Source organism: Columba livia, chromosome 5, assembly GCF_036013475.1.
Source record: "Columba livia isolate bColLiv1 breed racing homer chromosome 5, bColLiv1.pat.W.v2, whole genome shotgun sequence".
NCBI classification, from domain to species: domain Eukaryota; kingdom Metazoa; phylum Chordata; class Aves; order Columbiformes; family Columbidae; genus Columba; species Columba livia.
Window position 1 is genome coordinate 9,483,842 of NC_088606.1, and position 11,353 is coordinate 9,495,194.

The window sequence follows — 11,353 nt, forward strand, 5'->3', positions numbered from 1 at the left end:
GCAAATCAGGACTCTCCAAGCCAATTGGTGCAGTTAGCAGAACACAAAGATTTGCTTGTGGATTCAGAGATATTTAGCACAGCTGATTTTGGAAAGTGGTAAGAATAGTTATTTAAGTGACAAAAATTCAAGTTTGTATTCAGAAAATGGTAGCTGAGATGGAGAAGGTGGTCCTTTTGCTGTCATCATAACTTTGTGAGGCCTTTTCAAAAAATCTGATTTAGGCTATTTTTCAGTCACGGCAGCTTTAAGGAAAATAAAGAATGGAATAGCTTAAATGCTGATGACACTGCCTAGCTGAAGTGACATTTTAATTAGCTGACTGTTCTACATTTATTCATCAGTCTCTAGTCTTCTGGGATATCCTGGGAAACCCAAAGAGCCCACTGCAGGGTGCATTCATTTAATAACTCATCAAAATAACAGACAGTGGATTCAGATGGGTATAAAAAAACAGCACACGAGGAAACTGAAACAAGCAAAAAGCTTGAATTGCTAACATTTTGCCCATAACCTTGATATGAAAAATTTCTCTTAGTAAACTAAAGTCAGATGAACTTACCTATCTGAAAAATTGCTCTTGAGAGGCCAAGACGAATGCCAAGCATGTGCATAGCATTCCTGTTATCAAGTGCTTTCCTGAACTGGGACCTACCATTTTAAATATTCTAAGTATTCTAAATAGTCTGTATTTCAAATATAAGAAGTGAATCAGAAGGAGCTGAGGGGCTGCACACCAGCATTGCTCAGGTGGCTGTGAGAGCTCTGAGGGAAGAAAAGGAATCCCAGTAATGGTGATACCTGCAAGAGAGGGAGAACAAGCTGTGGGAAGAAAAATCAGGCACACTATCCATTTTGAGAAAGTGATTTCATTTAAAGATTAGGTCTTAAATCTATTAAGAAAAAAAAAAAAAAAGGGTGGGGAATTTAATTTAAAAATTAGAGATTTAATGATTTAATTTTAAAAATAGGAGGCATTCTGGAGCAGTGCATTATCAGTGATTGGGCACACATGCGTGAGAAGGAACAGGCCCATGACAGGATGCCTGGGGGTGCGGGGACAGACAGATCCACAGGTACAGATGGCTGCAGGAGGAGGGGTCTGATACAGGAGCCAGCTGAAGCTGTCCATGACAGCAGTGACACACAACCTTATTCACAATGACACAGAAGCACATGAGGGAGCACCATGAAAACTGCTGACCTACATGTGTTAATTCTTTTCTGGGTCAAACACAGTGCCAAAAATGACATTGATATTAAATTTTTATTGTTGCTGTTTGTCTTGCAATTATTCACTCCTCCTTCTCCTTATTAATGACACAAACCAGGTTGTGTGCTTCACACTGTCAGAAAAAACCTGAGCAAAAGATGTCCCAGCCGTGCCCACGTTAAGTCACGAGTCTTCTAATGGGCAGTGGACTTAGAGCTGCTCATTTCCACAACACTGCACAAACAGGACTGTGTGCTTCCTGTCATAGCTGAGAAACAGTAAACAGCAAATGCCAAAATCCTAGTAAAGAAAAGGCATGTTATGACCTTCATACATTAACAAATATATAAGTGAGTAAAGCATGCAAATTTTCACCTGTGGACAGATGTTTAACACAGATCAGGTTTCTGTCTGTTCAGAAAAGCTGGTTGTTGGAGTGAAGTTAGATAATTCACGCCAATCAGTACATGGCAAGAAGGAACCTCTTCTCTTGGTGTGGATATTACCTGAGAATGAGGAATATTTAACTTGCATCTTTGTAAAAAAAATGTGCATTGCAACTATTGCTACTCTTGTCACTTTTAACTGATGTGCATTAAAATCCCAGGAAAAGCAACACGACAGCACAAAAAATGAAATGAAATGAAATGAAATGAAATGAAATGAAATGAAATAAAATAAAATAAAATAAAATAAAATAAAATAAAATAAAATAAAATAAAATAAAATAAAATAAAGCCACTTCTAGGAAGAAACATAATACCTAAGAAGTTGATGCAAGGAAAAGTTATATGCTTAAAAGTAAGAGCAGAATACTTAAATTCACTACATTCATATGCAAACATAACTTTAGTATAAAATCTTAATAGACAGAAAGCCCAAATCTAAGAATTATAGAAAAGGAATATAATTTGTAAGCAAGGAAGGTAGGATGCTCAGCAAATGATGTTATAATTTTTTTTTATGTAATCTCCAGTACTGTTGTTTGCTGTTTTATTTGATATTAAAGTTTACAGTTTATGGTAATTTGATATTCTAGTGTCTCAATTAAAGCTACGTTTGTCTTTAGTTTACACAGTACACTCAAGCACAACTGACTTGAATTCAATGACATCGTCATTCTTTAAATTTATCATAATTTCTCAAATATGGCTTTTGGAGATTGTTACCCACCAAATGTGAATACAAAAAAAAATAGCCTGGTTTTATATTTTTGTGGTTTTACCCGAAACAGTCCAGCTGGGTTGGTAGATTATTGATGTTTTTTTAGTTGCATTTAAAAAAAAAAATACAATTTTCAGTCATGATATGAAAATGTTAGAGCCTATATAACTCCTACTTGCAAAAAATTCCTTTGTTCTGAAGTCAGCTCAGTGGCTATTAAAATAGTCACTGATGTAAATTCCATCTTGTTTATGAAAACATTTTGAACAAAGCATTGGTTGTCCAGAGTTTATAAAAAAGTTAAAACCTATAAAATGTTGGCATCACTACTATTTGGGGCATGAGAATGACATGCATATAAATCATAGTTTATTGGCACACTCCTTTACACACAGAAAGAAGACTTTGCTGAAAATGGAATTCATTGATGTACTGAAGTACCCTTCTTTTATAGATTTGTTTTTAATGTATTCTGAACTGGAAAAAAATCCAAAGCAAATCTTAGTCTGCAGTAGGAATCAGAGGCACACAAAGTTTTCATGACATGGGTTGGCTACGGTAGAGGGGCAGAGTTTGGGGAAATCGGGGTGGATGCAAAGGCCTCAGTGTGAAGCTTTGGGAGGGAAGGACATTTGTGTAGCTGATGTCCCTCCATGTAATCTCACCCAAATCTCTATTAGCCCTGGCGACAGTAGCCTGTCACTCCATTTTGTAGGAAAAACTATCACCATTTAGGAAAGGTAACAGCTTCCTAAAGGCTTTCACAGGAGGACTCTGTCCCTTCCTGCCCATCATGAGGTAGGTGAAAGAGGCCTTTCATGCTGACAGATTTTCCTCTTAACAGCAGGAGATTTTTTCTGGTGACATTTTGGCAAACCTTGATCTGCAACCCCTCTGACAAGGACAAGGAAGCAATCGCCTGCCAGTACTTGACCAAGCATGTGAAGTCACCCTTGTGCCTCATAACACCTCTGCTTTGCTTGATCAACAGCTGGTGAAAAATAAGAAACTTCTCTCCTGGTCCAGGCGTAGATGAGATGTCATCCAGGCCAGGTCTACCTCTCTACATCCACACTGAACAAGACTACAGTGTCATTTGTTGTTTTAAAATGCCATCAGTATGAGAAATAAGTGTTCGGGTCTCGCTGTGGGAAGTGATCTAATTCTCTTGGATTTTCTGAGTAGCCCAGTCTTAGCAACAGGAAGATTTTGAAGGTGTTGGTCGCCTGATCATTCTAAGCATCCTCTGTTTAAAATGTCTGGTTTTAAAAGTTTTATGTCTGTTAGACCCTGTAGGATAGCAGCAGTATCTTAAGACTCAAAGGATATGTCTCACTGGATGGTGAAAAATCAGCGGCACAAACTATACAGGACCAGTCACGTTCTGAGAACAAAGCACCCATACTTGTGTTGCTTCAGGTCTAGACAACTAAAATGTCACTGAGGTTACACCGGAGTAAAACAAGAGAAACAGCAGTGAACCAGCCCAAGAATTCTCCTAGATAATTCTTTCCTTTTTCTTTTCCAGTAGCAAAATTATTGGCAGTCGCCAAGGATCAATGCTGTAATTAGCCTTTAAGTGCTGCACTGAAGAGCAAATGCTCTAGCAATCCAAGCAATATTCTGTTAAGTCATTCTGCTGGACGGCAGGGCTTGTGGGTGGGATTCTCCCAAGTGAAAAATACGGCAATTCCACAAGACTAAGTCCTTACTATTTCTTGGAATTTTAGTAACAGCCATAAAATTCGCTGTTGGCACCTGAATCTTTAGAAGCACAAAGTGAATTAAACAATCAAGCCTCAGTCCTGCAGCTCTTCTCCTCATCTGATGCTTATTAAAATACATGTGGTGAGGAGCTTCATGAATGGATTCCAGCTCATAAATCCACATCTGAATTTTTTAACATGGTTATACTTATTTTCCAAATTTCTTGAGCTTCTGAAAATTGCAAATGCTAAGGCTTTGGAAAAAAAAATCAAGCCAATTTATGCAGGTCTTTAATCTGAATTAGGATCTGCACTAAGACCATTTTCTGGAATTGTGTTTTGTAGGCATCAGGACTATGAAGGCTAAAGGAGGCAGGGTCTGGCAGTCCTGATGTGTTCTGAGTTGATCCTAGTTCTCTGGAGACAAAATACCGCAGGAGACTTGACTAAGATGATTTACATATGGCTAATGATGATACCTTCTATTCTATAAAGTTTGGAAACTTTTCCCAGAGACTGACCTGGGATATTCCCACTGGAAGCACCCTATTGCCATTCACCTTAATAAAGTGGTCAATCACTGATTCCACGGTGTAACTCTTTCAAGACTGTACTAAATAATTTTATCTTCAAAAAAGTCAAGGAAAATAATAAATGTAGCAGATCAGAAAGCTATGAATAAAGGCTAACAAAATCACAGCCATTTTAAAAAGAGCTTGGCAACTTGTGTCAGAGTGATTGCACACATGCGTAAGTCGTGCCAGCTTGTCTGCACACACAGCATGTAATATCCACATCCAGAAATGTTGTGTTCCAGACTGAGGATTCTTCATTTAAAGTAGAAGATGAATGAGTTGCACAGTTCTGTTTGTGGTTGTCTTCTCTAGTGTTCGAGCATATTTTTAAGCCAAAGAATCTGTTTAGGAGAGACAAAAATATGTATACTAATGGCAGTTGCAGAACTGGGTGTGAGAAAGCTAGACAGTCCAATGGCTTGAAAGAAATGGAGCATGGAGACAGGAAAGAGACATAAGTTATAATACCAGAATAAGGACTTGTGCATGTATGAGAATAGCCTGATCATCACGGAACGTGTAATTCAGCCACACTGTCCTCTACTGGCTAAGCCTGGATCTCTGAAAACAATGATGTATTCATGCTGTTTTCATTCTTTGGTGCCCAGTTTAAGACATTTCAACAGAATCACTTTCAAACAGTCCATCTCCTTCAACCTATCTCTCTCCACCCTGAATACTTTTAAAAAACAAGAAAGCAGAGTCTTTATGACTATCAAACCTTCACGATTTTTACTCTCTGACTCTGTCTTAAGACCTCTGTCAAAGGCATGGAAGAGTTTTGAGATGGGGAATTTTAACCTACTTATTGCAAATTAATGGACTTTATTTACTGATTCTGACAGTAAAAATTTTAAAAAACAAAACCCCTTAGGGAAAAACATCTCAGCTCCCTCTGTACACCTCTCCTTCCCTCTTTCTGGTCTCCAGTCTCCTCACTGTGGGCTACACTCAGACCCTTTGGGGAGGCAAGAGCTGGTGTGGGACATGGAGAGTCAGCAGATGGTGGATGCTTTTCCTTTTCCACCACTCACTTTGTACCCAGTTACCACAGGGTGGGTTCCTACACCAGCCACCAACTCATCAGAGTCAAGCCACCTCCTCTCCACCCTTGCTGAGGCAGCTTTTCTTCCTCTGTCCCCTCCTCAAGATCCTATTCTGCTCCAGCATTTCTCCTGCTCTACCATCTCTTTCCTTCTGCTCTGGTGTGGTCTTCTCTGTCTTTTTTCTCCTACCCTAGTGATGTTGCCTCTTTTTCTCTGCATTTATCACTTTTCTTAAACACAGTTTCTCAGAGGTACCAGAAACTCCTCCGATCTGAGCAGCCATACCTGATACAGGGTGGTCCATGATCTCCTCCCACAGAGACCACCACGCAGCCACACCACTGCCAAAACCCTGCCAATTCTGCCCAATACACACTTCAAGCCCCACTTGGTAATTAAAAAAAAAAAAAAAAATTAAAATCTGTCCAACTTCTAGTTCTACGTTTTCTCCAGTCTGGGGATTTTTTCCCTTCACAAAAGCCTTTATATTTTGGGACATGAATATTTCTGGTATATTTGAAAAGAGACACCTGATGAGATCTGAGATAAGGAACGTGAATGAAAGCAGGCCTTTCTATGGCCAACCCTGCACATGTTCCCTGGGTGTGCTGCTCCGGAGGGCTTCAGCTTGCCGTCTGGCTGCTCTGTGCCCTGTATAGCTCCCATGGACACCAACAACCTGTTTGCTGCTTGCAGGTTCTGGACGACAGCTGAGACCGGCCGAGCCTCCAGGAGATGGTGATGCTGATGCAGATGCAGAAGACGAAGATTCTGTGAGGCTTTTTTAGAGCTGTTTTTTTGAGGGTGGGGGTTTGACAGTTACCTTGTTAAAATGGGATCTTAAGTATTTTGTTTATAGCTGGGTCTTGCTGGTAATTTTTTTTCCCCATCAAAAATGTGGTATTTCTGCTTGGGATTGTCCTGCCAGCTCAAAAGCTAGAATGACGCTTCAATACAAAGTGACCTGCTCTTTGTCATGATTCGCCAGCATGAGTTTAATACCAAGACTTAGCAAATTATTACATGGCTATTGACTGCAGTAACTTTTCTTTAAAGCTTTGGCTGGTTTAGGTTCCCCATTGCCAAGAAGGAAGCAAGCCAAGTGCTTGTCAGCAAAAATACCTGTTGGGACTCTTCCATGATTTGCTTGATTATAGATGGCAATAAAGTTTGAAGCCACAGGATGCAAAGGTTAGGTGTGCAAATAAAGCAGAGGAGGGAAATTTTATTGCCTTTTAAAATTATTACAAATAGAGCTGTCAGAAATTTTAGTCTATTCAGTCCATAGATGCATACAATTCATAAAGAAAACAAAAATCAGTATATCACTGTTTTAATTTCCCAGGAGTCTGCTCCTTGTGTTCTTGAGTAACATCCTTAAATGAGAATTGTATTTGTTCTTAACCTAAGGAAAGAGTTATTGGTTATTCTACATCTGCCATTACTAATGAAAGATTTGTACACAAAAAGAAACTATACCTAAGTAGAAAAACTTTCCTAAAAAAAAGGGTCACTGTTTAATGCTGAATGTTTCTTTCACACCACTCGTTTCTTTGCCACAGGTTAATGAAGTGGCAGTAGAAGACATCCGTCCAAGGCCACAAGGATCCTCTCCGGTTTATGAATATTCCATAGAAGAAGGGTATTCAAAGGCAAGACACTGAGTTTTCATGCAGGCATGGCTTTACCAAGTTGATTCAAGAGACTTTAGCTCCTGCAACTAGCTGAGACTGTTATGTCATGTAACAGGATGTTGTTGCAGCTGTATCGTCTTCTTGTCCCCACCAAAATGAGGGCCGTGTTCATTGTTGGTTTTATATTGTGCTGGACTTGTTGGTCATGTTCTTGTTTCCTGGGAAAAAATGCATTTCACTTCACTCCTTAAAGGACCTGAAGCAGAGTGTCAACAAATAACATTTCATTTCCTATTAGAATAGTTAATTGGCTTGAATCTAACTAATATGTATTTCAAAATCACTTATATCTCTTGATAATTCCAAGTTAAAGATTCAGTCAGTACAGTCATGTTAACATAAGCAGGTAACAGTTTTAAATTCATTCTGAATTCAAATAAAAGATAAAAATATAGGTTGACAAAGGTGAAAGAATGAGAAATGTGCTACTTGAGTAACAGACAGAAAAGCTCCCCATGTCTCAATACACTTGGTCTCTGGTGTTCATTTCATGCAAATTTTGGTACAATACAGAGAGGCCTCGGCATCTAATTTGCTATTGGGAATAACATGTTTAAATCATTCATGTTGCAGATTTCACTTGTAGATCCTAATTTTGCTTTGTTGCCATTAAAGTAAGCCTCAGTTCTTAGTCTAAACTGGGGACTTTAACTGATGTAGGGCTTCTGTTGTACTTTACAATAACCTGACTTCTGAACACTAAGTTATTGCAAATTATTTTTCAGCTTCAAGAAGAAAACAAAAAATATTCTACAGACAAATCAAAACAGAGTCATCCACAGGTCAGTCTAAAAGCTCATCATAGTTTTAGGCATGTGGGTTGCAAAACATATACGTTTCTTACAACAAGCAAATGTGGATGGGTGGACAGAGGGAAGGACAAATGGGCAAAGAATTGCTTTATACTTGTTTTGACCAAGAATTTCACAAATTGCCTAGTTGTGGCAAGGCATGAGCAATTACTTGTTCTATTTGGGGTCCTTCCATAATTCTTTTTAGCATTCATTAGCCTTCTCTGGTTTGAGTACAATACAGCATTAGCTCTTAGTCTGACTTTTCTGGCCCATTGACTCTAATTCGAGTGCTTAATATCTTCATAGAAAATAGAATCCTTCAGCTCTAAAAGTTCTGATATGTTTCACATATTAAAATTATAACCTATTTTCCCTATGGCCTCAATTCAGCATAGTACTAACACATTTCTAATTTAGAACAGAATCAAACCAAATCTGAAGAAGTATATTCTCTATTTTAGATATTCTTTCTTGAGCTACTGAAAATATACTTGAGAAGACTAATTTTTTTTTATTGTAGAACAAAGTAGGACACTTTGATATAAATTAATAAAAATTATAAATGCACACTGTTTTCTACATCTAGGAGACAATGGAAGTGACCCTGAAAACAGAAGTGGAAGCTGGTGCCAGTGGTTTTAGTGTGATGGGTGGAGGAAATGAAGGACTGTATATTAAAAAAGTGCTTAAGGAATCTCCTGCTTCAAAAATATTTAGTCTGAGAGAAGGTACAGTCTGTATTTCTGTTTTGTTTGTTGTTTTTTTTTTTAATATACCTTAAAATAATCAGGTATGTAGCTGTGTGTGCATATAGATACCTACATGATCTGTCATCTCTTTAGGTAATATAAATAGTGGGTCCCAAACCAATTAATATTATGTGTGACCTTGACCTGTCCACATTAATAACTTCAAAGATCAGTTTCTTAAACAATAATTAAATGTGATTTTTTTCTACTATTTAATAAAAATATATATTTTTCACTGATACAATGAAAAGATACATAGAAAGTAGTGTATAGACAACTAAAATGAAAAAAAAAACAACTCATAACATTTATGAAGAACCTGCCTTTGATTCTTTCAAAAAATAGTATGACACAAAACTACAATAAATAATGATTTAAACAAAACTCAGAAGTTCAAAGTCTAAATACTGAAAAATATTATAAAAAACTTAGTTACTGTCAGGGTGGTCAGACTGGAGCAGGTTTTCCAGAGAGTTTGTGAAGTCACCATCCTTGGAAATATTCAGAACCTGACTGCACACAGATGTGAGCAACTGGCTGTAGCTGACCTTTCCCTGAGCAGGATAGCTGGACTAGATGATCTTCAAAGGTGCTTTCCAGTCTTAGCTAGTCTGCAATTCTATTATGTGAACATCATTTTATATTTTTAATAAATGAAATACTATTTTTTAAATTATTAAACTTTAATACAAAAGAATTTGAAAAACTGCAAGATATCACAAACTAATTAAAATGATGTCTGATTCCACTTGCAGGTGATCAACTTCTAAGTGCTACGATATTTTTCGATAATATCAAATATGAAGATGCACTCAAGATTCTCCAATATTCTGAGCCATACAGAGTCCAATTCAGCCTCAAAAGAAAAATTACTGCGAAAGAAGAGCTAGAACACATTCAGTCTACAGCCCAGTATAAAAAGGAAAGAATAAGCCAGGTAGATATTTGACTAATTTACAAAATTTGGATAACGCTGTAGTTGAGATAACACCGTTGCCAAGGGAAGATGCTCCAAGCCGACCCTATCAGCAGTCGAGTCGCAGATCTTGGTGCAGGGACAGATTTTCTGAGGCAGGGGAATGCCAGGGCAGCATCGAGACCCACCTGAAGCCAGCAGCTCTCATGAGAGATGCCGACAAGACATGGGCTTTGCCCAGGCAATGGTGACCATGCCTATAAAAAGCTGCCTAGAGAGCACCAGACACGAGGAGCACTGCCAACAGAATAGACAAATAGAATGGGACATGTCAGTTCACGCAGAAGGGTGCAGTCACCCTACCAGCTCAAGAGATCAGCTCAATTGGTGTTCATCACCGCTTCAGAAATAGCCTTACTATGGTATATTATGCCCTTTCAGTACTTAAAAGGGGCCTGTAAGAAAGATAGGGACAGATGTTTTAGAAGGGCCTGTTATGATAGGACAAGGGGTAATGGTTTTAAACTAAAAGAAGGGAGATTCAGGCTGCACATGAGGAAGAAATTTTTTACAATGAAAGTTGATAAAACACTGGCCCAGGTTGGCCAGGGAGGTGGTGGATGCCTAATGCCTGGAAACACTCAAGGCCAGGCTAGACGGGGCTCTGAGCAACCTGGTCTGGGTGAAGGTGTTCCTGCTCATGGCAGGAGGCTGGACTAGATGACCTTTGAAGGTCCCTTCCAACCAAAACTATTCTGTGATTCTATGATCCTATGATAATGTGCTGTGTGGAAATAGACAAGAAAATACACACTTGTGTCTTCTGAAGACTTAGGTATTTCTCTTCATGAAGAGACAGAAATCCCAAACATTATTTGCAGCTTTACAAACATCCTGGGCAAGACTGCAGATTTTGTATAAAGCCACGACATTGCTTTAGGATAGAAAATAGTTATTCCCTAGTGAGTCAGCAGTTTTTTGGTTAAGTGTCCACTGATACAATAGAACAGGCTTGGATAAGCTCTGCAATGTTTATATTAAATATTTTCCAAAATGTAAAATATTAGTAAATATTTTTCTCAAAATCTCATCAATTAAATTTGCTCTTAAAAATATGTGTTTAATCACTGATACCTGCATAGACGTAATCTGCTTATAGTTCTCCATCACATTCACATTGTTTTTCTCTTCATATACATATATAATATATATATTTGTACAGACATATATAGATACATACAGAAACCTGTATTTGCTGCAGTGTTTTGCAAAGAATATAAACCTGCAGAAATCCACATATTACAGTTACATAATCCATTTATTTTATGTAATTTCTGCCCACATTATATATAACTTTCCAGGAATTTTTTATATAAAAAGTAGATATTGTGAATAAAAGGAACATTTGTCTAAATATTTTATATTATGTATTTTATTTTGTGTTGCATCTATATTTAGTTTAATTTTAATCTTCTGACTGTTATTTGTTCTTTCAG

The 11,353-nt window shown here is 37.9% G+C and overlaps 1 protein-coding gene across 4 annotated transcripts in view; it reads left to right on the plus strand.

Moving 5' to 3' along the window:
• AHNAK2 (AHNAK nucleoprotein 2) overlaps window positions 1-11,353 on the plus strand; it is a 77,103-nt gene that overhangs the window by 42,639 nt on the left and 23,111 nt on the right. For all 4 annotated transcript variants that reach the window (XM_065063306.1, XM_065063304.1, XM_065063307.1 and 1 more), the window contains 5 exons: window positions 6,401-6,477; window positions 7,267-7,356; window positions 8,124-8,180; window positions 8,779-8,920; window positions 9,697-9,878. In XM_065063306.1, coding sequence (XP_064919378.1) covers window positions 6,401-6,477; window positions 7,267-7,356; window positions 8,124-8,180; window positions 8,779-8,920; window positions 9,697-9,878 — 548 coding nt within the window. The remainder of the gene's footprint in view (window positions 1-6,400; window positions 6,478-7,266; window positions 7,357-8,123; window positions 8,181-8,778; window positions 8,921-9,696; window positions 9,879-11,353) is intronic.